Source organism: Chelonoidis abingdonii, chromosome 21 (genome assembly GCF_003597395.2).
Source record: "Chelonoidis abingdonii isolate Lonesome George chromosome 21, CheloAbing_2.0, whole genome shotgun sequence".
NCBI classification, from domain to species: Eukaryota; Metazoa; Chordata; order Testudines; family Testudinidae; genus Chelonoidis; species Chelonoidis abingdonii.
In genome coordinates, this window is record NC_133789.1 from 3,386,680 (window position 1) to 3,412,553 (window position 25,874).

The 25,874-nt window shown below is 41.8% G+C and overlaps 2 protein-coding genes across 2 annotated transcripts in view; one reads left to right on the forward strand and one right to left on the reverse strand.

Moving 5' to 3' along the window:
- Positions 1–1,704, forward strand: part of LOC116829928 (gasdermin-A3-like) — a 17,369-nt gene extending 15,665 nt beyond the window's left edge. Inside the window, exon 11 of the mRNA XM_075059653.1 lies at positions 747–1,704. Within this exon, the coding sequence (XP_074915754.1) occupies positions 747–980 (234 nt within the window). The 3' untranslated portion in view covers positions 981–1,704. The remainder of the gene's footprint in view (positions 1–746) is intronic.
- Positions 1,705–7,718: 6,014 nt separating this feature from the next.
- On the reverse strand, positions 7,719–18,171 carry ZPBP2 (zona pellucida binding protein 2). Its single transcript, XM_032791595.2, has 6 exons — positions 18,093–18,171; positions 16,463–16,624; positions 15,283–15,501; positions 11,287–11,372; positions 9,954–10,131; positions 7,719–7,816 (listed from the first exon to the last, which is right to left on the reverse strand). The coding sequence occupies exons 1-6, from the start codon at positions 18,169–18,171 to the stop codon at positions 7,719–7,721; spliced, it is 822 nt and encodes a 273-aa protein (XP_032647486.2).
- Positions 18,172–25,874: the final 7,703 nt, after the last annotated feature.

Below are 25,874 nucleotides of genomic sequence, written 5' to 3' on the forward strand. Positions count from 1 at the left end.
TCCCTCTCCACTCCCCTCCTCCAAGGACACTAGGGGAGTGATTAAGAACTGGTTCAGAGGCAAGCAATAGCGCCCTGAACCTACCCCAGAGAAGAGACAGCGCGAGACCCAGCAGAACAGTACCGGCAATTTGCCACAATACCTAAAAGAAGTAAATCTTACAGTCCTTTCTCAGACAAACCTCCTACTGAAATGAATGTAAGGAGTGCAGCATTTCCCCAGGTTTGACAAAAGGAAAAAAAAATTGGAATCACTAGGAAAAAATTATAAGAAGGTTATGCATGAAATGACACCTGACCTCACATCCTTTAACTAAAGGGATTCTCACATACTTGTCATGAAAACCAATATACTAGCGAGTGGTGCCCTACAAATCTGATAGATTTTCTAAAAGCAACTAGTGATTTTGGTTGCTCAGCCTGAAACACCTTAAATGGTCCCAATTTTCAGAAAGCACTGAGCACTCACCCTCTGAAAATCAGAGCCTCTAGTGATTTTGAGTGCCCAGTTTTAAATCCCTTAATCACTTTTGAAAATTGTGGCCACTGCTCTCTAAAGATCAATATAACTGCTTCTGCTCTCCTCCTCTCCCTGCATATTTGATATAGTTACAGACTCCAAACCAGCATGGTTTAGGCAGTAAGTTGATGTCCCAGCTCACGAACAAACATTTCATTTGCTTTTTCAAGTCATGTTTACTGTCTTGCCTTACCCTTTGTTTTATGGTTCCTTTTTTTTTTGCAAAGATGAAAGACGTCTTGGAGTGGGGGCTTCTTTCCAGTGACGAAGAAAGTATCTTCAGCATGGCCTCTTCTCTGCCAGAAGAAGAAAAGAATATAACTGCAGAAATGATGGAAACGTGTGGACTGATTCCACAGACAGACAGACCCCCTCTCACCTACCTGTGGAATAAGGAAGCCCAATCAAACCTAACTGTACTGTATGCAGCCTTGTATGCTTTGTGGATTCTAAGTGAGTGATACTAGTTTAAGTGGGAGGGTGTAAATATAAAAAATGTGGATCAACAAAGAACTACAAATCATCCTCCTAAAGCAGGGTTGGGCAAATTACAGCCCGTGGGCCATATGTGGTCCGTCAGACCATTTAATCCAGCCTTCGAGTCCCACTGGGGAGTGGGGTCTGGAGCTTGCCCCGCTCCCGCCCTCCAGCAAGGGAACAGGATTGAGTGCTTTCCCCACCCTGCTGCCCCATCTGCAGGCCCCGCCCCCACAGCTTCCATTGGCCACAGTTCTCGGCCAAAGGGATCTGCAGGAGTGGCCCCTGCTGATGGGGCAGCGCACAGAGCCGCCTGGCTGTGCCTCCCAGCTGGAGGTGGGACATGCTTCTGGGAGCTCTTTGCTGTAAGCGTCGCCCGGAGCCTGCATTCCTGAGGCCCACCACCCCTCAATCCCCTGCCACAGCCTTGATCCCCCTCCTGCCCTCCAAACCCCTTGATCCCAGTCCAGGGCCCCCTCCTGTACCCCAAACTCCTCATCTCCAGCTAGAGCCCTCACCCACCACCTGCCCCATCTCTGATCCCCCTCCTGCCCTCTGAACCCATTGGTCTCAGCCCGGAGCATCGTCTTGCACCCCAAACCGCTCATCCCCAGTCCCACCCCAGTGCCCGCACCCCCAGCCGGAGCCCTCACACCCCTTCCCTGTAAACCAACCCCCTGCCCCAGCCCTGATCCCCCTCTGACCCTCCAAACCCATTGGTCTCAGCCCGGAGCATCGTCCTGCACCCCAAACCTCTCATCCCCAGCCCCACCCCCAGAGCCCTAACCCCCCCTCCACCTCAACCTGGAGCCCCCTCCCACACCCTGAACTCATTTCTGGCCCCACCCCAGAGCTCTCACTCCCAGACGGAGCCCTCATCCCTTTCCACACCCTTACCCCCTATTTTGTGAACATTCATGGCCCGCCATACAATTTGACCCTCAGGCCAAAAGGTTTGCCCACCCCTGCCCTAAAACATGATATTCATTAGGGTCGCTTGAAATATCTGTCCAGGAGCAGCTCAAGGCTAAAAGTCTCTTTTGGGGTACTCATTAGGAAAATAAACTGATTTCTAGGGGCTATACCTGCCATCCATCTTTAAGCAGAACTCACTATTGATTTCAGTGGGAAATTTTGCTTAAATGTGGATGGCACAGTCAGGGCCGGCTCTACACATTTCGCAGCCCGAAGCACAGCAGCATGCCACGAGGGGCACTCTGCCGGTCACCGGCCCCGCGGCTCCGGTGGACCTCCCGCAGGCGTGCCTGCAGAAGGTCCGCTGGTCCAGTGGTCCAGAAGGTCCGCTGGTCCAGTCCGCTGCAGGTGTCCACCGGAGCCATGGGACCAGCGGACCCTCCACAGGCATGCTGCCGAAGGCAGCCTGCCTGCTGCCCTGCCGGCGACCAGCAGAGCGCCCCCCGTGGCATGCCGCCCCAAGCACGTGCTTGGCGTGCTGGGGCCTGGAGCCACCCCTGGGCACAGTATAGGTCTGGGCACTGTGGGTGTATCAGCCTAAGGTCTAGAAACTGGATATAAAATACATTAGTTGTCTGTAAAAAGGAATCATTTCCCTTATCTCAACATGACTTTACTGTGGTAAATTGCAAGGACAGTCTTTCTTTTTGGTGTGCAGTGGGTAACAGTGCGGAAAGGGACAAATTGCCCCATGTGCTACCAAATAAGGGTGAAGGGCATCCCAAAATCCTCTCTGGAATGATCCTGCACAAGTGCACAGCAAATGAGATCATATGGCATTTCATCTGAGCCCTGGTACGTCCCTGCCACTGTGTGCAGGAAAAGGTGGTGAGGTTGTAAGGATAAGGCCTTTGTCTGCAGCCATATTGTAAGGCCTAAAGCCTATGGCCTTTGTCTGCAGCCAGATTAAAAGAGCACCCGAGCAGCAGCCATTAGCTGAGAAGCAGAAAGTCACATCCTCACTTTCTATCTAAATTACATTAAAACAATGTAATATCAGGCTGTTAAGAAGGAGACCCCGTTCTAATGGCACCCACTATCACCAGATAAAGAAACAGATCTTAAGATGGCTAAAGAAAACTTAGTTTGATAGTATCCTGTTGGTCAGGAAATCACTTATCAATAGTTGTGGTTGTGAAATCTTCATTTCTTTGTTTTGTCATTATGATCCCCACTTCCCTATTGTTTATCTGTATGATCTCTGTCTGGTTTTTTAATTGTTTGTCTGTTACATAATTAATTTTGCTAGGTGTAAATTAATTAATGGGGTGGGGTAGGACTGATTAGAGAATTTTGTTACACTATGTTAGGATTGGTTAGTAAAATTTTAGTATAACAATTGGTTAAGGTATAGCTAAAAAGGACTCAAATTTCACTATATAAACTGGGGTCTAAAAGAAAGTTCTTTGGGAACCAACTCTGGGACACAGCCCCAAAGATCAGAGCTGCCAGACCTCAACACTCTGCCAATGACACTGGGCAGAAACTGGAGTCCCCCAGATGGACCTGATCCTGACAGGTCATCAAGAAATTAATTTGTCTTATTGGGAATGGTGAGCATTGTATGTGTAGCATGTGCATTCTGTTTTTGGTGATTGTTAATAAATAGAGGTGATGCAGTATATTACTCTGTAAGGCTCTTTCATTGGTAAAAAGTCCTGCACACCTGCAGAAGTAGTATACACCCAGAGCCCTATGTATTGGGAAAGGATGTAGGTACTCAAATTGACCAAGTTAGTTACACCCTGAGCCCTATGAATTGGGTACAGGTGGCCTTGAGCCCTATGAATTGGGCAAGAGTAGGTGCTTTTTGCCTGGAGCTCTACGAATTGGGAAAAGGTGAAGTGACCTAATGTGTGCAGGTAACAAGATCAATGAACATTTGAGTGTGGCCATAGGAAAAGAGGCAGCTTGGTACCAAACCCAGCAGAAATGAGCCCAGTGGAGTTGTGTAACTGGTGCACAACTTAAATCAGCTTCAAGTTGGTATGAATTATCCTCACTCCACAGTGCACAATGGAAGAGGAGAATCAGAGCTCTAAGAAGATAAGAGAAGCATTTTTTTTTAAAAAAGTGGATGCAATGACCAGATGCCTTGGAGCCTTTTCCAGACTGGTTTATTGTCAGGCCTCAGGACATGGGGGGCTGGGGCTGGACAGTGCCAAGAACGGGTGTGTTTATTGGGAAGGCGAGGGTATACACTGCAGTTATTATTGTGACTGCTGGACCAGTATAGGGTTTTGGTGGTGATGCTCCTTAGAGCATTTTCCCTTCCTTAGAAAGCAATATCTAGCTAAGTAAATATTTCCTTTGTAGATCGCCCATTGTATATATTATATACTCTCTCACTCAGCATTTATACCACACATTTCACTGTGAGTGCTATGTGTGCTCAGCATAATTAATTAAATTATTTAGCAAATATTGTTTGAAGATTTTTTAATATTTGTAAGTATCACCAGCTTTCTTACTTACCCAGGTTTTTTGGATCAGAAATATATATTTGATGTCAGTAATATTCAGACAGAGTGGAATGTTCAAGGTACTCAAGCTAGACTGTTTTATCACTTGTAAATGTCTCTAATTTAATATTTACTCCATCCTTTGTAATTTACGTAAGGGTTGGCATCTGAGTCAAATCTGAAACCAGCATGACTGGTACTGTTTGTAGCTAAATACAGGAAATTGGCAAACACCTGGGCGAACTTAATTCCAAGGTAAAATTATCAACCACAGTGACATAGTAAACACTTTTCTTTGAACAAGAACATATGTTAATCCATTTTAATATCATATGTCTCTGTAGTTTTATTTGCAATTATATTGTATATTTATCTGCTGGAATCAGTAACAAGAGAATTAGAAGTATGACCTCTGAATGTATCCTTTCATCACACAGTTAAATCTTGATTATTAACTTCTAAAGAATTCTTCTTCACTCAGATGAGAGGGTAATCAGTTTGGCACACCCAATGGAAAGAAATTTTATTCTGTGGCTGAGGAAGAATGTATTATTGGAAAGAAATAAAAATCATGACATGGCCAGCTGTGAGCTAATCACCACCCTTGCAATCCTAGAATTCATGGCTTATATCATCCCCAAAGATAAAAATCAATGTGGTTAGATGACTACTGCATATTGTGCAAGATTCTGAAATCCTTACTTGGGGCCGTTACTTAAAGGGAAAACCTTCACAAGGAGAGGAAACTCTACAAGCTGAGGGAACTCAGATGGTGATTCTCCCCTGCAAAAGAAGTTGGGGGCTCCACTCCCATAAACCAATGGATCCCCCATGACCTGTGTAGATCCCTGAGATAAGCAGGAGCCTCCTGCCTGGATTGCCCTTGGTTTACTCTGTCACTCAGTCTCATTAGTTTCCAACGGCCCCGGAGTTGTGCTTTCAGGGACTACCTTTGTTATGGCTCCCCCCAGATCCTCCTAAAGGGGTTGGCTTTATAGCTGTAGAGTGAAACAGAGTATTTCTACCAGTTTACACATAATGTAGCAGTGCGACAACCGGAACAGACTCATTCTAGAAGTGAAAATAAAACTATTTTAGTGTTTCCCTGAGCTTAACATTTTTTAAGGAAGCAGGAATTCCAAAAGCTGTATGAAAAAAAAAACCACTTAAATCTAAAAATTCAGGGTCCTCTTCCCCCAGCCCCCAGGAACTGTAAAGTTTCTAGTAAGATATTAGGTTTACAAACCAAACCATTTTAAAATAAACATAACTAACCCTATTTGGACTCAAGAAATATCTCAGGCCAACTTTTTCAGAGGCTTGCAAGGTACATACATATTGTGTATTATGAAATTACTAAAAACCAATGTTATTGAAAAGCACTTGTATACCACAGTGTAGCATTAACACAGCTTCTGTTTTACAGGTAAGACGTCTATCATTGTAGATATCTTCATTCTATAAGATAACATCGTTACCAAATTTGCTTTACTTTTGAAAGGTTAGATTCTTTATCTAGGTTAAATACTTCCACTTTATCTTAATATTTGCACATTTGTTTCTGGACTTGTTTACTGATCCAGTAAAATGATGAAGGGTTCAAAACTGCTGTGAAAAGAATAAGCTTCTGTTCATACAGGATGGCACCTGGGACCTCCAGCACATGCCACAGGTGATATGCAGAGAAAAAGAAATCGCTAAAGAGGCAAGCAGATGGAGATCAAAATGCTCAGCACTGTTTTTGTTTGCTTATAATATAGTTTCTGAAAGCACAATGGAAGCAAAAGACAACATAAAAGTAATATAAAGAGGCCCTTTATGTTTCCTGATTCCAGGACTGTGGAATTTGCCAACATATCTTGCCTGAAATATGTGATCTGGAATCTAAGCTTTTATTAAAAAACAAGCAACCAGAAAAACTGTCTTTCCAGCCTTCATTGTTCTGCTCTACATTAAGCTTTTTTTTAAACTTCCACACTGTAGCACTACCATAGATCCCACTGGTGATGGCAATGGTAGAAGCTCAACAGGCTTCCAGTGTTTTTATCATCATACTGCCTAACTTTGCAGAGTAGGCTGGAATGGAAGGATTTCAGGCACAACATAAATGCTGAGATTTCACTTTGATAACATAAAGAAATGTGTAGGAACTTTCTACAGTGAATTAAAGTTAAAAGAAAATAACCACTTTTATTCTTGGCAAATCCCTACTCTTACAAAAATTGTGATTTGATCTTTAATATCTACAGAGAACTTTGCTTTTTAGGAACTCCTCCAAGAGACATGTCAATTACATTAAACAACACAAAACTTAATTTGTCTGTCTCAGAAAGACGAAGAATGGAGATGATCCTCCTTGAATGCTGGTACTGTGGTTGCAGGGAGACTTTTTCAAATTGCTGATGAAAGCAGATGGTACTTTTTGGAATTTGTTTTGAATTTCTTAGATATGGTCTGGAAACCCTTTCTGTATAGCACTGTGACATTTTCAGTATAGTAAATTAATATTTTAGCTATACAATGTGTCAGAGTTTTCATTGTGATTCCGTGTTTAAAGGGGTTTATAAATGAGTTCTAACAACATGCTCTGAAACATTTAGCTTGCATGGCTAATAATATTGGTACACTATATCTTATAGCAAACTCAGTACAATATACTAATATAAATGATTTCAACCTCTCTGACTTCAAAAGGAGTTCATATGCAAACAGGAAAGTTGTAACAACCATGTTTTTTCCAAAAAGGGACAAAAAGCAAAAGGAAATACAATAAATAGTTTTATTTTTTACATTATAGAGGTTAAATATGTACTTCCAGCCTACAAGATTAAATTCTAGCAAACATTAACATACATGGACTTCTACTTAAAGCATTATAACACAGTAATATGCTTCTACAATCATTCTGGTATACCATATATCACTTCTCCATTAATTGTTTATGGCTCCTTCATTTATTTAAGGTACAGTGCTGTGCTGTGTTCAGTGTCAATACCACAAACCAGAGATTTTTCTGTAAAAACCACTTATTAATACTCATAATTTTCTTTGCATTCTTTGTTTTCCATTGAACTACTCTCCTCAGTATGAACATTTTATACTAGACATTTTTTAGAATCTCTATCCACAAGTGCCTACAAAAAATGTAAAGCTACATAAATCTTAAGAGGATTGGCTATTGAAATATAAGAGCCCCAAGACTAGAGGTAAAAAAAGGGACATCACAAAAGAATAATAATGCTTTCACAACTTTTCTTCAGTTTTCCAATTTCTATTTTAAGTTTATTAGCAAGATTTTGCTCCATAGTGTTTGATTCGAATGCTTGTACAAATCCGACATCTCACTTCATTGTTAGGACTGTATGTTCCAGGGTCACAAACCACTGCAACCAAACAAATATACAGTATTTCAGTCAGATGCCTTCCACCTTGGGCTGGGTTATACACATTATGGAATTTTCAAACTTTCAGCAGATCACTAAACTAGCTCCAGGGTATATTTTTGCATGCTGAATATTTCATATTGAGCTAAGTGACCATATGAAGGAAAACTACATTCTTAATTTTAATATATTTTATATCAGTGACTTTCCATTTAATATTTTAGTGCTCCATTTCGACATACCCTGTAGGATAACTCCACCTGTATTACAGAATGCCTTTTTCAGTTTCTCTGAGATCAACACACTTAGATTCACTTCATAACACAGTAGCCTGAACCAAAAGTCTGATCAGAAATCAAGAGCTCAGTCCAGGGGCTGAGCACTTTGTCCTAATCTAGCAATGCACATTTACTTTGCTTAATATTGTGTAACATTGACTCTATGTAGCGGCCTTGCAAATTTCAGTTGCCATGAGCAATAGATGTGACCGTTGGAAATGACTAGTGACATGTAAATACCCCCAACCCAACTTTCCTGAGAAGTTTTTCTGGAGGGTTAGCTATTTATTTTTTTAGGTATAAAACATATATGTATTGCATAGCCTTTGGGCAAACTCAGAATTTAAAAACACAACCTGTTCAAACTATAAGCTTGTTAAAAAACCAAATACCAGCCTAGCAGACGGTGTGAAACTACAGATGTGATATATCTTGATTTTAGTAAAGCTTTTGACACAATCCCACAGAATATTTTCATATGCGGCTGCCCAGCTGTGGCGGGAAACCCCTCCTGCAGGGGAGGGGAACAGGACGTTCCACAACTGCCCAGCCTCAGCGGACTGCAGGGGGACCCTGTAGCTGCCCAGCTGCAGTGGGCGGCAAGGGGATCTTCTGAAGCTGTCCAGCCACGGCAGGTGGACCCCGAAGCTGCCCAGCCATGGTTGGGGGACCCCCAGGAGCTCTCAGGCACTGCGGGGGAGGAAGAGGAGCGAGGGGACCCAGCAGCAGGCTAGTCCCCATGAGGGGTGGGGAACCCCAGAGCTCCCACTCGCTGCAGGTGGCGGGGGACCCCAGAGCCTCAGCAGCAGTGGGTGCTTAGCAGAATCCACCTCCCCATTTTGTCAGGGATATTTTTAGTCGAAGTCAGGGACATGCCACGTGAATTTTTATCTATTGACCGTGATCTGTCCCTGACTTTTAGTAAAAATATCCCTGACAAAATTTTAGCCTTAATTATAGGAATTGTTAAGCACTGGAATAAGCTTCCAAGGAAAACTGTGGAATCCATGACACTGGAGGTTTGTAAGTACAGGTTAGACAACCACCTGTCCAGATGGTCTACATATATTTGGTCCTGCCTCAGCACAGGGGGCTGGACTAGATGACCTCTCAAGGTCCCTTCCAATCCTACATTTCTTTGCACTGTATAGTGAAAGCCAACACAACTAAAGGTTACATCTAAACTGCACTTTCGTCAGTAAAACTTTTGCCAACAATGCTACTGTCCCTCTTTGGGGGTGGTTTTATTTTGTCGGTAGGAGAGCTCACTCCAGCCCACAAAGAGCGGTTACACTGCATGCCTTACAGTGACGCGGCTGTACTGGTGTGAGGTGCACAGTGAAGACAAAGCCTGAGCGCAAGAACTAAAGACCTACTGAGAACGCCCTGCCTCCAGTAACCCGAAATTCAGAAATAGATACTGATAGCAGGAGAACTCCTAGAACAGTTGGGCATTTATTTTAATACAGCAGTACTATGAAAGTGACAATTTCTTATTGATCCTATGTCCTGAATCCTATAACTGATCTAAGAGCAAGAGAAGAAATTCATTTAGCCATATTTCCAGATGGGCCAATGACAGCAGTGGTAGCCTTTATTACAGTATGATATGCATCAAATACTATCAACACTTTTTTCTTAGCTGGTTCCATTCCTGCCAACTTTATCGCCTAGAATCTCAATGCCTCTCCAAAAGATTAACAGCAGCACACTTACTTTTATCACCAATATTAAAATCTTATCTATATCTATATCTATCTATCTATATCTATGGCAGAAAAACTGTAAGCAGGGTTAATATACAATAAAATTTATATTGCTGGCTAAAAAATATGGATACTTTATTTTTCTATAATTACCACAGCAACTAGCGCAGTCATTGTGGGTGTCATCATTTTTTCCAAAACCTGGACGACAGCTGTCAATGCGAGTAACTTCAAAACTATGGTCTATATAATGTATTGCAGGTACATTCCAAAACTTGTGCTTCAGAACATATGTTTGTTTATGGAAAAATTCTTCAATGAGATCTCTTGCCTAAAATTTAGAAACAATTAAATGATAAATATGACTCTAGGATTTTTGTTTTTGTAGATCAGATACATCAATAAATATATTTTGTCCTAATTCTGCTTGAGTATGTACATGATATGCAATATGGGCCTGATCCTTCACCCACTGCACTGCATCCTGATCCAGAGTCTTTCCATTGGCTTTAGTGGGCCTTTAGGATCAGGGCTTTATAATGTATGTCATAAACAATCACCACAAAGCTAAATGAACTATATATAAAACAGAAGCTACACTTGATAGTTTCTTTAAACTGTATTACAGCTACCAAATCATAATCCAAAGATCTATGTTCTAGGAAAACTGAAATAAAAGATACAGTACATGTTAACATATTGCTAATTTTCATAATTTCATATTTTAGAAAATAAATGTGTAAGCAACTTTAACACTGGCCTCAGCAAATTTTGGATAAATATGACATTTAAATACAGTTTTCTATCTTGAGCTGAATTATTTAAAATCCAGACATCACATATACATTCCTGCTCTTTGCATATGGTGGATTGCAACCAGTCAAAATCTGTAGATGCTAATGGTGAAATTCACTGTAGCGTGAAGGGACCATGAAAGCCTTCTATAACACTTAAACCCTACTGATCCACTGAATACAATGGTGGACAGACTACCCTGAATACAAAGAAAAGTATTAATGAGTGGGACGTCTACATGGATATCTACATGTCCTTTTAAATAAGTGGAGAGGAGAAACATTCCACAATGGGCCAAAATTGGTTACATAGGGGACCACTGGGGATGGATGTGCGGAGGGGTCTCTAGTTCCCGTTTACATGAATCCAATGGGCTAAAATATCTGCATAGGAAACATGGAGTAGCAATGGCTACTATTCCCTACATCTAAAATAGCTGCACCAAAGCACCACGGTCTGCTTGTGGATTGATGGAATAAATTCTTTCTCCGTGCTGCGCTTGCTCTTCGAGACTTCCCTGCACAAAGCCCAGTTATCTAGGGTTTGGTACAGGGAAAAGTAAAGTTCACCTTTAACTAACTTTGTAGTCCATATTTTACAAACCCCCTCCCGGCAGCAGCTCCTTCCCTCGTTTTGAGTTCTAAAATATTCACACGTTTATTTAGGTATGCTTGCATTAAAAATATCCTACCTCCTGAACTCTTCTGTTGGTTACATCTTCACAGTCATAAGAAATCTGTTGGCAAACTGCTTCCCATCCTGGGGCAAAAGGATTTACTATAGAGAAAAGGAGAAAGGGTATAAAGGCAAAACTGTTTTGTAATAGCTCATCACAAATATATTGAAAAATACATTACAAAGGAGCATCCTGAAATGAGTGTCTTTCATTTGGAAATTTATTTTACAAAGCACTGTCATGCAAATGCCAGTCATCATACTGTTGTTGCTTCTTATCTTTATATTACATTAATTTTATGCAATTACAATACAACTCAAGAGCACAGGCAGAGTCTCTATTTTGCCTCAAATTTGTGAGGAAGAGTCATTTTATTACATTTGTTTCTGTGGTCAAGATATTGTTTTCATAACCATTGTTCTTGTGATCTAAGATACTTAACTGAGTTTTTAATAATAAATAATAATAATAATAATAATAATAAAGAGAAATGGATAATCAGGAAGGAAAGGCAACTTCGATTACCTCCGACTGATTAAAAACAGGTAAGAAAATACTAAGAAAACATGAACATATACAAATCAGTTAGTCTAGTTGGCTTGGGATTCTAGGATGTTAAAAGTATTAGCTAATGAACATTCTGAATGCTTAATAATTACTTCCAAAGGGTCACGGAGAACTGGAGAGATACAAGGTTCTGGAAAAAACTATGTGGTATCATTTATTAATAAGGAAAAAAGGAGTGGTCCTGACGATTCCTATCTAGTGACGTTAGTGTCATTCACTAACAAAATAATTACATTATAAGAGAAAAGATCTGGAAAGTAGAGATGGGAAAGACTCAAACCCCCATATATACAAATAACTTCAAACCATGGAAAGGTCCAAATCCAGATTTGAACTTTGAGGCTTGTGACCATGGGTGGTGGTGGTGAGGGGGGAGCATAATTCATTCACTCCGATGATGAAAAATTGCCACAAAGCAACTGCAGGTCCCATCAGATGAATTCTCCTCATGTAGGGCAGATACACAGTCAAGAGAAAATGTGTCCGAGGTGTCCCTGTACCTCATCAATTCCTCAGTGCCATGACACCTACAAAGAGCATTATGGGTCAGCTATCCATATGGACTTCAAAATGTAGAAACCTTGGAAACACCTGAATCCCTGGGCACCAAAAAGGTCTAAGCTCTGGAAACTTAAAGATGGGAATTAAAAAAATCTTTAAACAAGAAATAATGCATAGATGTCCTGACTACACAAAGGGATTTGTTGAGGATATCTGGTACAAATTAAAATTAATATTGATAGAAACAGCATATGAGGTACTAGGATTGATTAAACCAGTCCCAAAAAGAATAAGAAGGAAGACTTGGTGGTGGAATCTTCAGGTTAAAAAAATCTGTGGATAAGAAAGAGGGAACTTTTTAAAAATGGCAGTCTGAGCAATGATATGTATATGGAGGTGAAAAAAGGGATCATTAGAAGTGTTGTCACAGCTAAAAATTTGGCTTGTGACAAACTATATAATCAACTATGAAGATATGACAGAGAAAAGACTGTCCAAAAACTCGCTAAGGCAAGAAAGAAAATGCTCATGTGAGTTTGTACATACTAGAAATAAACATGGTATATTGCAAACAAATGGTGAATCAATCAAGAATGTTTGGAGTGATTATTTTGAAAGAGTGAGAACTCACAGAAGGAACTAAGAACATGTAAACAGAGCCAGGCCATAACAGATTTCATGCAGGAGGAAGCAGTTGTAGAGGCACTCAGGAATATGAAAAAGAAGACAGTGTGTAGGCTAGATGAAGTACTAGTGGATGCACTGAAGTAAATGAGAAGGGACAGCATCAAGTATTTTACAAGTCTGTTCAATGATATTCTTAAGAAACAGAAAATGCTGGATGAATGCCATAAAAGCTTTGTGGTGTCCATTTTTAAACACAAAGGAGATATTATATTGTATGCTAATTATGGCCCAATTAAGCTGACATCACATACTATGAAAATATGGGAGAAGATTATTGAAAAGCATCTGAGAACACTTGAGATTTGGAGGGGTCAATATGGATTTATCCTGGGACGGGGTACAACTGATACCATATTTGCTCTATGAATACTCATGGAGAAGTTTAGAGACAAGAGACAGCAACTGGGTGCGGCCTTTGTTGACTTGGAGAAGGTGTATGAATGGTTATCAAGAAAATTAGTCTGGAGGAATTTGGAATGGAGAGGTGTGCCGAAAGGGTATGTTGCCTTATTCAGGATATTTTTGATGGAGTGACTACCATAATAGTCTGCTACAGCAGTAAATGTTTAGCTGTACTAGGGGAGGAGGGGTCAGCGTTGAATTCTTCTTTGTTTGCAGTTGCCTTGGATGTGATAAGTGAGAAGGGAGCTGCCTTGGAATATGCTGTTCACTGATGTCTCAGGTCTTGTCTACACTTATTGGGGGTTCGATGTGCGGTGATCGATGCATCGGCAGGCGATTTAGCGGGTCTACCTGCTAAATCGACCGCCAGTCGCTCTCCCATCGACTCCTGTACTCCACCTGAATGAGAAGTGAAAGGGAAGTCAACGGGAAAGCATCTCCAGTCAATACTGGGTACTGTGGACCCCGCGGTAAGTAGATCTAAGTATGTCGACTTCAGCTAAGCTATTCATGTAGCTGAAGTTGAGTAACTTAGATTGATCTCCCCCCGTAGCGTAGACATGGCCTCAGTGATCTGTGCGAAAGATTGTGAGCCCCTGAAATCCAACTGTGAACAGTGGCAACATAGAGCAGGCAGGACTTAGAGTGAACGTTAGCAAGACTGAGGTTGTAACTGAGGGAGGAGGACACACCATAAAGGATATTACAGGCAGAGAGCTTAGACAAATGAAAGAATCTAAATACACAGGATCAGTGGTTGCTGATAATAGTGCCCTTCTGAGTGAAGTCCAGCACTATACCAAAGCTGCTTGGTACAAATGGTGGGAGCTGACCCCAGTCCTCTGTGATAAAAGATGCCAATAAAATTAAAGGGTAAAGTGTAAAACTATAATTCTACCCATCCAAATGTGCAGAACAGAGACTTGGCCAGGCACAAGAAAATAAATCAGTATGCTTTCGACCACGGAAATGAAGATGCTGAGATGGTAAAATGGTTGCACACTCCATGATAGGAAATGAAATGAAGTTGTGAGGGGCATGATGCGGGTTGCCCCAAATGACGACAAGTTGAGGGAGGCTAGGCAACATTGGTAGGGACATGTCCAATGGAGAACTGAGAGTTATGTTGATAGGCTAGCCCTTGCAATGATCATGGATGGAAGATGACCAAGGGGAAGGCCAAAGACTTGGTACATGGACAGAATAACAGTGGGCACTAGAAAGACTAATCTGCATGACAACCAGGTGTACAATCATGAGTTTCGGAAGACTATAAAAGTTGCCGACCCCAAATAAGGAAGTGGCAAGAAATAATAAGAAGAAAATAGCAGGAAAGAAATCTGATCATTTTTCTGATAGAATTACAACATTCATGAAGAATCATAAATGAACTATATCTGGACTTTAGTAAATGATCTTCTGGGAATGGGCAGCAGGTATGGATCACTTCATGACTACCTGTTCTGTTCATTCCCTCTGAAGCACCTGGCATTGGCCACTATCAGAAGGCAGGATACTGGGCTAGACAGACCTATGGTCTGATCCAGTATGTCCATTCCTATGTTTCCCAAGGCCCTTTGCAAACAACACCCCTGTTAGAGAATAACCTTTGCTAGTAAGGTTGTAAAAAGTACAGTAGTATAAATTCAACTAACTCATAAGCTGCATTATAGCTCCACCTGTAGGCTAACAAGAAAAAATACAGAAATTCTGAAGAAAAGCAGAAAAGCAACATACATGGGAACATATGACTGATATAATTGCAAATGTTATTTATATTGTCCTTAATTTAACTCTTTTGTTAATGAAGTAACAGTGTGACACTACCTCTTAAACAATGCTTAAATCTGTTACCTTGAAAAGTAACAAATAGTTCATCCAGGAGGCCATGCTTTGGTATCTTGATGACATGACATTTGTATGATGGTTCTATAACATGACATGTCAAATCAGAGATTAAATCATTCAAGATTTTCTTCAGCTCTTCAAAGAATTGACCATTAGCTGCTAGTGTGCACTCTTTTGTAGTAAACCGAACAGATATCTGGTATGTGTAGTCAGGCTCCCGATATGCTTAAAAAAATTAGTATACACATAAGTACATGTAATATAATGTCTGTCTCACACATATTATATTTCCTATGCAGTACTATTCTTTGTACCTTATATCTTAAATAGACTTTTATTTAGAGGCAAACCAATCTGTTTACGTATTAAGCATGATGGGCCAAATGCATCCTTGATATAGCTTCCCTGACTTAAATGGTGTTAACTATTAATTTAGTCTGATATGCACAAGAATTTTCATATGTGTATGCACTATATTTTTATATGACTATGTGTCTAAATATCAAACATGGGAAAATGTTATATGTCAAAATAGCTACAGAACATGGCCATTCTTGAGCCTGTGCACTTGCTTAAAAAGTAGACATAACTGAAACGTAATGAGAAGTTGTTAAAGAAAGTACTTCATGTACCTGCATTTTAGGGTGGAGAGTTTTGAAGTCTGACTGGAAAGAGAAATTACATCTGTTTCTTTCTCTTTTCATTTATTTTTTAATAACTGTTTTGGGGAGAATGATGGGGTTGCTAAACTGCACAATCTGTCACCCTTCCACCACTTGTAACATATGTCATCAACTAAGATCAGACCAGGACAGAAGCCCATCTTTGACACCTCTTTGGAACAAGATCACAACCACACAGAGCCTCCTCTTCTGACCTTGGGTATCTTTGGGGGATGGCATGAAGAAGGCAATGACCTCATCTATTCTTCCCAAGGGCAAAGATTATTTCAGTCTCAAGGACAGTCACCACATGCTCTTGGCAGCTGTGTTGACTTGACTGAAATCGAAGTTATATTGAACTGACTTTTCAAAAACCGGTATTTAGAATAATAAAGATGTTTAACATCAAGGTGCTTGAAAATGTAACTTACACTCTGGAGTACAGTGCTAACTAATTGTTTTAATAAACCAATATTCAGAAAAATCACATGCACTAGTGTACCAGCAAATTTGTACAGTCTTACCATATACCATAAATTTATATGTCTTAAATTTCTCTCTCTCTTCTTGTATGTCAGTGTTGATGGTTTTATAAGAAAGAGTGCAAGTATAAGATCCAGACATAGACTCCTGAAAACCTCTCACCATCAGTTTTCCTGTTTCAGTGAGATTGACGTAACTTTGTCCTAAAATGGAAACAGGAAACTACCTGATTAATATTGGAAAAATACTGATACATAATTTACGTAGTATGCTAACAGATGACAGAAGATATATTTACCTTTACATAGGTGTATGAATTTACTTATAGATGTTGGTCTGGATCTAATGACCTACAGGACTTGTTGCAAATCTCATTTTTTTCTCTCAGGCATTTGAAAATTTGGAAGAGGGAATATAATTGTAAGGGTCCAGAACTATTTGACAGAATGGAGGATTTGCAGCAGGATATCTTAAATTATTGCACTTAAGGTATATTTTAAATTATGTTAAGTGTGCTGAGAACATAAAGATGGGAGTGCTTTCAGCACTGCTATATATCAAAATAAAAAATATACACTTACACATAAAAATACTAAAACAGCCTTTAAATATATATCAAAGGTCACGTTTTTACATCCCTTAGTCAAGTACAAATCATGCTGTGTGTATTTATTTGTTGAGAATACTTCAAAGCATCAACTGTTTTGACAACTTCAGAACAGGTGAAAATATGCTCTTGATATGCTAATAAAGTGAATATCCAACTAAAATTATATATGTGAAAACTGCTTAGTTTCTTAAAAAGTAATTCTTTTTTTTCATTTATGGTATTCATAATACCATTGTTGGTGTTCAAACTAGTGGAGTGGGCAATGTTTGTGTATTTACATCTGTAAGCTGATGGAGTGGGCCAACTGGATCAGCTACAAAGTCTTTTACCAAGTGAAGCTTTTCTCCACAGTTTTATTCTTTTATTCCTGTCTGTGCTTAGTTAACAGCAACAAAACAGGAAAATATAGATTCAAACAGAAAAATCCCAAATCAAACAACAACCCAGCCCACTAGGCGTGGAGCTCCATCTTCTCCATAATCTCTCACCCATTTGGTTACCAAGCAGCGATATTTAATAGTGCTTCCAGTTTCCCTCTAAGTGCCTGATTGGATATTCAATCCCCAGCCCCGCTTCCTTAATCTACTTTATACATCTGTGTCAGTTATGTGAAGAAAATTACCTCCTTTCTTTATGGAAATCAGGAAGAGCTTCAAAACAAATTCTGACTAATCATACATTATTATTTCTTCTGGAAAATGGCTTAAGAAATGAACATTAATGGAAGCACCCATGAACAAATTCACATAGGACACTACGACCCACAAATCACACCATATCACTAATGAGAGGGATCACCAAAAATTTAGAAACCGTGATCTCACATACAGAGTTCTGAAATCTACTCAACCATTAGCGATGGAATTAATTTTTTTCTGTAAAAGAGTAGAGAAATAGAAAACAAAGATCTCAGCAGAATTTTTCATTTTTGCCATTACATAGAGATTGCTTCTAGTTATGTGATATTCAGAAAAATCAGATTCTGTGAATTAGTAGGTGATGGAATAAACATGGAAACAGTAAGACTGTATATAAACTGTAATGAGGAGAAAGTAACTTGCCTTTTAGAGTCTTTCCATTGGGTCCAATCCATAAATAGCTTGGATCTATTACTTCTTTCTGAGAAAGTGCCAAATCCATGCATACTAGAAATGGACTATTTGTATACACTTTAACATAAATGTTCACTGCAATACAGGAGAATGAATTAAATAACCAGCAATGCAGAAACTGAACAAAATTACTAATATCAATTTACATATACATATACATTATTTAATTCTTTACTTTTTTAAGTGCAACTTGCAAAATTAGTTCAGTGTTACACTAATCTCTTAATGGCCTTCTTTATTAATTATTATTTTGTAATATGGAACTATCCACAATGTGCTTCATACTGTCCAGATATACTGGAAAACATGGTCCTAGTCCCAAAGATTTGACAGTCTTAAGAATATCAGAGCTCCATTTTGCAACTGAGGTGATGAGAAGGCAAGAAGTACCTGAACCCTTATTCTGACATTAAATACTTACAAAATTCTATAGTGACACCACAGGGGAAAAGTGTTTGTTAAACCACAGTTTTGCATCATGGGAATAGTATTGTTGGAATCACCAGCAGCTCAGCAGCATGTGTTGTTCCCATGGTGTATCCTGATGAAGGTTAATGCTTTAATATAACAAAGTCTAGTGCTAAAATACAATAAATTGACCACTGCCAGCACTTACATCTTACACCCTTGAAAAACTTAAAGATTCAAGGGCATTCTTCTAATATGATCTATTTAATTTCTCATTAAATAATAAATTGTGCTCCCATTGACTTTGGCTCACCTCCCACTCAAATTAAAGTTCTTCTTTCGAGTTTTTCTAAATCAGTTTCCATTGTAACTTTAATAGGTAGTTGTAAACATGTGGTGTTAAACTTTTTGTAGAATAAATCTATTATATTAATTCTATTAACTGTGCTGACCAATCAGATACTTTATGGGGTCAATCTGATAAATGAACAAAAAGGAGAGAAATGAACAAGTACAGATTGGATCCATTTGGAAACAAATAAGCTATAGCCCTACTCTATATCTCAGCTACATAATTTGTGGGATCTGTTACAATGGGTATGGAATAAATACATTTTCCACTGCTGTTGGGCACGTAACAGGTTTCCATCAATGCTACTATGCCAGTAACTGTACTTGTTTCCCACCACGCATGACCATTTGCCATCCCCAAATACTCTGCCATTCTAAGTTACCCACCATGTAGTAGCAAACAGGTATTTAGAGAGGAGTTTGGACTCTCTGCACCTTGGCACAAATGCTTTTTAAACACTGTTTACATCAAAACAAGTTTTTTCTCAAACTCACCTCCATGTGTGTCAGAATGGGACCCTGATTAAGGAATTCACACCAGAATCATGTCTAATGTATATGCCGTCCTTTGATTAAAAATACATAATTGTTCTCTTTTATCTTTCTTTACTGTGATTCAGTTAAAAACATTATAGCCTAGGCCAGGGGTCTCCAAACTACAGCCTGTGGGCTGGATCCAGCCCGGGGCTTCCATTTGTCCGGCCCTCCAACCAACTGGGAAGAAGCGACAGCTGACTAGGCACACGGACCAGGCATGGGGAGGGGCTGCCGACAGCAGCTCATGCAGGGCGGCAGCATAGCTGAGCTATGCAGAGGCGTGAGTGCCCCTGGGAGCCAGTGTCCCCCCAAAAGGGGAGCCAAATTAGGGGAGAGTCGTTGCTGCAGCCGAGCAGGCACAGACCCCTGCCTTAGAGTAAAAATACAAGCCAGATGCTTGATTACATCTCCAATAAATGGAGTAAAGAAGATGGAAATTAACACTTTCATAATGGTTAAATTTTAGCTACAGCACTAATAGAACGAAACAGTATTTGTATGATACAAACGTGTGAGTTTTTAGAAATAAAATAAAAATATGAAATGATTTTTAATGTATTGACAAATATTGTGTGATTTCACAGTACCTGAACTGATTAACTTTTATACCTGATTTAGAATTTAATGCAACACTGACACAGTATTGTTAATGATTTTGCATCTATTTAATTTCTTTAACAGTTGCTTCGGTCTGTGAAGCCTCTTCAAAAATCTAATATGGCCCTCATCTGATACAGTTTGGAGATCCCTGGCCTAGGCCAAAACACAGTTCTGCATACTTGACTTACAGTCCTTACTGCAAACAGACTCTCCAAGATTGTGCAATGTTGATAGCTTGTAGAATGAATTATCATTTTGCCAATACCTTTTTCATTTTATATAAAAACCCATTAAGTGCACATCCTACTGCTCCGTGCAATCACTTAATTCAAAGATCTTTCTGTTTGCAATGTCCTTTATTGCACAGTAGGTATGATTTGTTGACAGCTTTCAGATTACAGTAATTGAATTGTTCCAGTTGGGAATAATTTGACGTAAAAAATTTAGTTACCTATTTTACGATATTCATTTCCTGTTTATATGCTTGAAGAATTATGTAATTTTCTATATAATTAGGATTTGAAATTCTTGCCATAATAACAGCCAGAGTTACCTACAGGTGTATATTTGTTTATATGCTTTATTGTTGTATTTATTATATTTGTATTAATATTGCATTAAAATGCTTACTTAGATCTTAATTATAAAAATAATCACCTTGATGTTTGATGTTGCCATAAATATAATTCTTTTTAATTACTTTAACAGAATATTGTTCTTCATCAATTGCTGCTTCCACTGTAGAGAAAACACAGTAACACTTAAAAACCATTTTAAAAATCAAATGTGAATGTAGTTTGTTTCCTCTTTTATTTTACTCTTGCAGTTCCCCTCCCTTCCATCCTTTTCTTAAAAAAAGGACTCCTGTTTATTGTTCATGTGGTAAACCTGTCTTGACTTCGGAGCCTCTAAACTGGCTAAATATTTAACGTTCCAAAAAAATGTAAGTAATTAAGTAAGCTGTTTAAAAAATTGCAGCTCTCAGCTACAAAACTTGTCAAAGCAGCAGAGAATCCTGTGGCACCTTATAGACTAACAGACGTTTTGGAGCGTGAGCTTTCGTGGGTGAATACCCACTTCGTCAGACGCAGGTAGTGGAATTTCAGGGGTTAGGTATATATATGCTACAGCAAGCTAGAGATACGAGGTTAGTTTCAATAGGGAAGATGGGCCCTGTTTCTAGCAGTAGAGTGTGTAAACCAAGGGAGGAGAATGGTTCTGTAATTGGCAACTTCACGTCTTGTTTAGTCCAGAGCTGATGGTGTAAATTTGCAAATGAACTGAAGCTCAGAGTTTCTCTTGAAGTCTGGTCCTGAAAGTTTTTTGCTGCAGGATGGCCACCTTAAGGTTGCTATTGTGTGGCAGGGAGGTTGAAGTGCTCTCCTACAGTTTTGTATATTGCCATTCCTGATATCTATATTTGTGTCCATTATCCTTTTCCGTAGTGGCTGTCCAGTTGGCCGATGTACATAGCAAGAGGGGCATTGCTGGCATATGATGGCGTATTATTAATTGGTGGACGTGCAGGTGAATGAACCAGTGATGGTGTGGCTGATCTGGTTAGGTCTGTGATGGTGTCGCTGGTGTAGATAGTGGGCAGAGTTTGGCATCGAGGTTTGTTGCTTGGATTGTTCCTGAGGTAGAGTTACTATGGTGTGGTGTGCAGTTGCTGGTGAGAATACGTTTCAGGTTGGCGGGGTTGTCTGTGGGCAAGGATTGGCCTCCACCCGAGCACCGTGAAGTTTGGGTCATTGTCCAGGAGGGTTGTAGTCCTGATGATGCGTGGAGGGTTTTAGCAGAGACAGACAGAGACAACACTACAAAATCCTCACCAGAGCTTCTCAAACTACATACCGCACGAGGAAAAAGGAAACAGATCAACAGAGCCAGACGTGCCAGAGCCTCTACAAACCAAAGAAAGACTCCATCGGCCATCAATCACAGCCAGCTAAAACCTCCAACGCTATATCAGGATCTACAACCCATCTGGACAATGATCAACTTTCACAGGTCTTGGTGGGCAGGCATCCTTGCCCCAGACAACCCGCCAACCTGAACGTATCTCACCAGCAACTGACACCGTACCAGTAACTCTACCTCAGGAACAATCCATGCAACAAACCTCGATGCAACTCTGCCATTCTCACCCACGAACCATCACTTAGACTAACCAGATCAGGCTACCAGTCACTGTTATTCACCTGCACGTCCACAATGTAATTTACGCATCATATGCCAGCATGCCCTCTTGCTATGTACTCGGCCAAACTGGACAGCCACTACGGAAGGATAAATTGGACACAATTAGATATCAGGAATGGAATAATACAAAACTGTAGGAGAGCACTTCAACCTCCTGGCCACACTATAGCAGACCTTAAGGTGGCCATCCTGCGCATAAAAAACTCAGGACAGATTCAAGAAAACTGCTGAGCTTCAGTTATTTGCAAATTTGACACCATCAGTCTGGACTAACAAAGACTGTGAATGGCTTGCATTACGAACCATTTCTCCTCTTGTTTTCACACCTCTACTGCTAGAAACAGGGCCCTATCCTCTGATTGACTAACCTCGTTATCTCTAGCTTGCTTGCAAGCATATATATACTACTGGAATTTCCACTAACTGCATCTGACGAAGTGGGTATTCACCCACGAAAGCTCACGCTCCAAAACGTCTGTTAGTCTATAAGGTGCCACAGGATTCTCTGCTGCTTTTACAGATCCAGACTAACATGGCTACCCCTCTGATACAAAACTTGTCAAGCTTGTATGAAACTTACAGAATGGGCATTACTTCCCTGATACAAATACATAATAAAAAAACCTGGAGTTTGGAGCCAGAAGAGTTACCTACTGGTTTGAACTATTTTCTGCTGTTTAAAGTCCTGGGTTCAATTTCTAATCCGTCATTCACTACCCTGGTCAGAAAGTTCTGTGGAAACAGCACACTTTGCCCAAAAGGTGAAGGAAGTGCTTTGCACGGCTTAACTAATCAATAGCAGTGCCTGTGCTAATCCACTGAAGATCCTAAACAGGAATGTTTTAGGGGGCACCCCCATACAATATCTACTAATAATTAATGGGGGGGAGCTGTGAGTTGCTCAGGGCCCTTAAGCAATTGCTTTGTCTGCTTATGCCAAGCACTGTCTTTGATCGACCTCAGCACAAATTTCAGTGAACAGGTTAGAGATTTCCATTAACAGTCTGTGAAAGGAATACCGTTTATTTATAATATGCTGGGGCCCCCAATTCCCAGACACCCCATTTGACTTTGGGGCAAAAGAACTGATAACTACGGTTATGTAAGGCCCACCACAAAAGGGCATCTCATCACAGCTGGGATTGCGTTAGGGATGCACCTGCTGAGGTTGCAGGAGACCCTGATTTCTCTGACAAAAGTGGGGTTCAGGGAAGCCACAGCATTAGTGACCTTGTGGAGAGCGTGGGGCCCATGTGTCTGTGCTCCAGTTTCCATATCCACTGCGCAGTTTAAAGGGAGTCAGCCCCCTTTTGATGAGCACTGGGGCCCAGTACGTGTGCGAGGGCTACTCTCTCAGGAGAGCCCCAAATGGGTGTGAGGACTGTTGTCCCAACATTTTGGGGGCCCCCAATGACTCCTGACCCAGGGTTTCGCTGACGGCCTCCAGCTCAGTGGGATGGCCCCTTCTGGTGTCTGGCTTCCCGAAGCGCGAGGCCAAGAGGTATTGGTGATGACCCACGCGGAACAGGAGGCCTTGACGGTTTCTGATCTCAGGCAATCAGGGGCTCTGGGACACTACAATGGCCCTTTTCGTCTCTGATCTCAGAGCGAGGCCACAGGGGGAACCTGGTGTGCCTCTGCCATCCACAGCCGCAGGCTGAGAGCTGGAGACCCCGAGCTCCCGCAGCGAGTGAGGACACCATGCTCCCCCGTTACCTTGAGTCAGAGCAAACACGGCGTTCAGCAAAACCCCCAGCGACACGAGAGCGGCGCTGCAGAGCGGAGCGCTCAGCCCCCAGCCGCCCCCCTCCATGGCCAAGCGCAGCCCCGTCCCTGCCAAGGGGAGGGGGCGGGGCACAGCGCTCGAGCGCCCCCCGCAGCCCCGCCCGCAACGTTCTAACCGCCGCGGCGCGTGACCAACCGCTCTGCGCTGCCCGCCTTTTTCCGCCTGTGGCGGCTACAGCGGGCGTCCGCAGCCCCAGGCCAAATGCCTTTCCCGCCTGTCGCCCGTGCAGCGGGAAGCCAAATGTCCTTCCCGCTTTTTTCTCGCCAATCGTGTCCGCAGCGCGAGACCAAATGCCCTTCCCGCCTGTCGCGCCGGCAGCGCGAGGCCAACTACTACTTCCCGCCTTTTCTCCGCCTGTCGCGTCCGCAGCGCGAGGCCAACCGTCCCTTGCCGCCTTTTTTCCGCCTGTCGCGTCCACAGCGCGAGGCCAACCGCCCCTTGCCGCCTTTTTTCCGCCTGTCGCGTCCGCGGCGCGAGCCCAACCGCCCCTCCCCGCCTTTTTTCCGCCTGTGGCGTCCGCGGCGCGAGCCCTACTGCCCCTCCCCGCCTTTTTTCCGCCTATCGCGTCCCCAGCCCAAGATCAATCGCCCTTCCCGCCTTTTTTCCGCCTGTCGCGTCCGCAGCGTGAGGCCAATTGACCTACCCGCCCCTTCTCCGCCTGTCGCGTCCGCAGCGTGAGGCCAATTGACCTACCCGCCTCTTCTCCGCCTGTCGCGTCCGCAGCCCAAGGCCAAATGCCCTCCCGGCCTTTTTTCCGCCTGCCGCGTCCGCAGCGCGAGGCCAAATGCGTTCCCGCCTTTTTTTCTGCCTGTCGCGTCCCCAGGGCGAGGCTAAATGCTGTTCCCGCCTTTTTTCCGCCTGTCGTGTCCGCAGCGCGAGGCCAAATGCCGTTCCCGCCTTTTTTCCGCCTGTCGCGGCAGATGCATGCGAAGCCTACCAGCTCTTCCCGCCTCCTTTCTGCTCCCGTTTGCTACCTTGATTGTCCAGAGAGGCGCCTCTTTCCTCCTTAAGGGGAGTCCCTGCCTCGTGGGGGGAGGGGTACCTCAGTCCACTGCCCACCTGACAGGCCCCATGGGGTTGCAGGAAATCTGGCTGGATAGGCCAGCATCCTCCTTCTTTAATACAACTACTGAGTGGGGGGAGTGTCTCCCTGTCTCCCCCATTCTGCACCCCAGCACAGTAAACGAAGTTGCAAAGTGCAAGAGCATAATTCTCCTTCCTTGGGATTGAACCACCCAGACCAACTACTCCCCATCTATCCTCAACACCTCCATGCCTCGCACCGGTAGAAACGTTGTTATAGCCATGCCCAGAAATTATTTCCAAATACCATAACACAGTGCTCCATATCCTGGCTCACACAGCTAGCAACAATATTAGAAAACCCTTCAGCCACCCTAAAAGAACTGGGGCATGGTGATGTCTGCCCCTCATTCGCACAGCTAGAAACAGCACTGCACTATAACCATGTTTAGAAACCATTGCTAGACACAGTGACTATATGGCTTGTGTCCTCATTCCGCTGTGTCAGCTTTCACAATTAAATTGTGAGCCGTGCAATGTTTAGTGTTTTTCTTAAAGCCCTAGTTTCTGGAGACATGTGATGAGTTGAGACTCTCTACTATTTTTTTTAATTTTAAGTAAATTTTTAGCACTGATTGTGGCAAAAAGCTTGAAAATGTGATCTTGTATCAAAATCCAAAATGCAACCAAAAAGAACTTCAGATTTATTGTTTTTAAAAATATCATAATTTTTAAGCCAATCTCATGATTTTGGGGGCCTGGCTCAACTTTTTGGAATGTTTGGGGCTGGTAACACTGCATTTCTAAAAACGGTGTTAAAATAA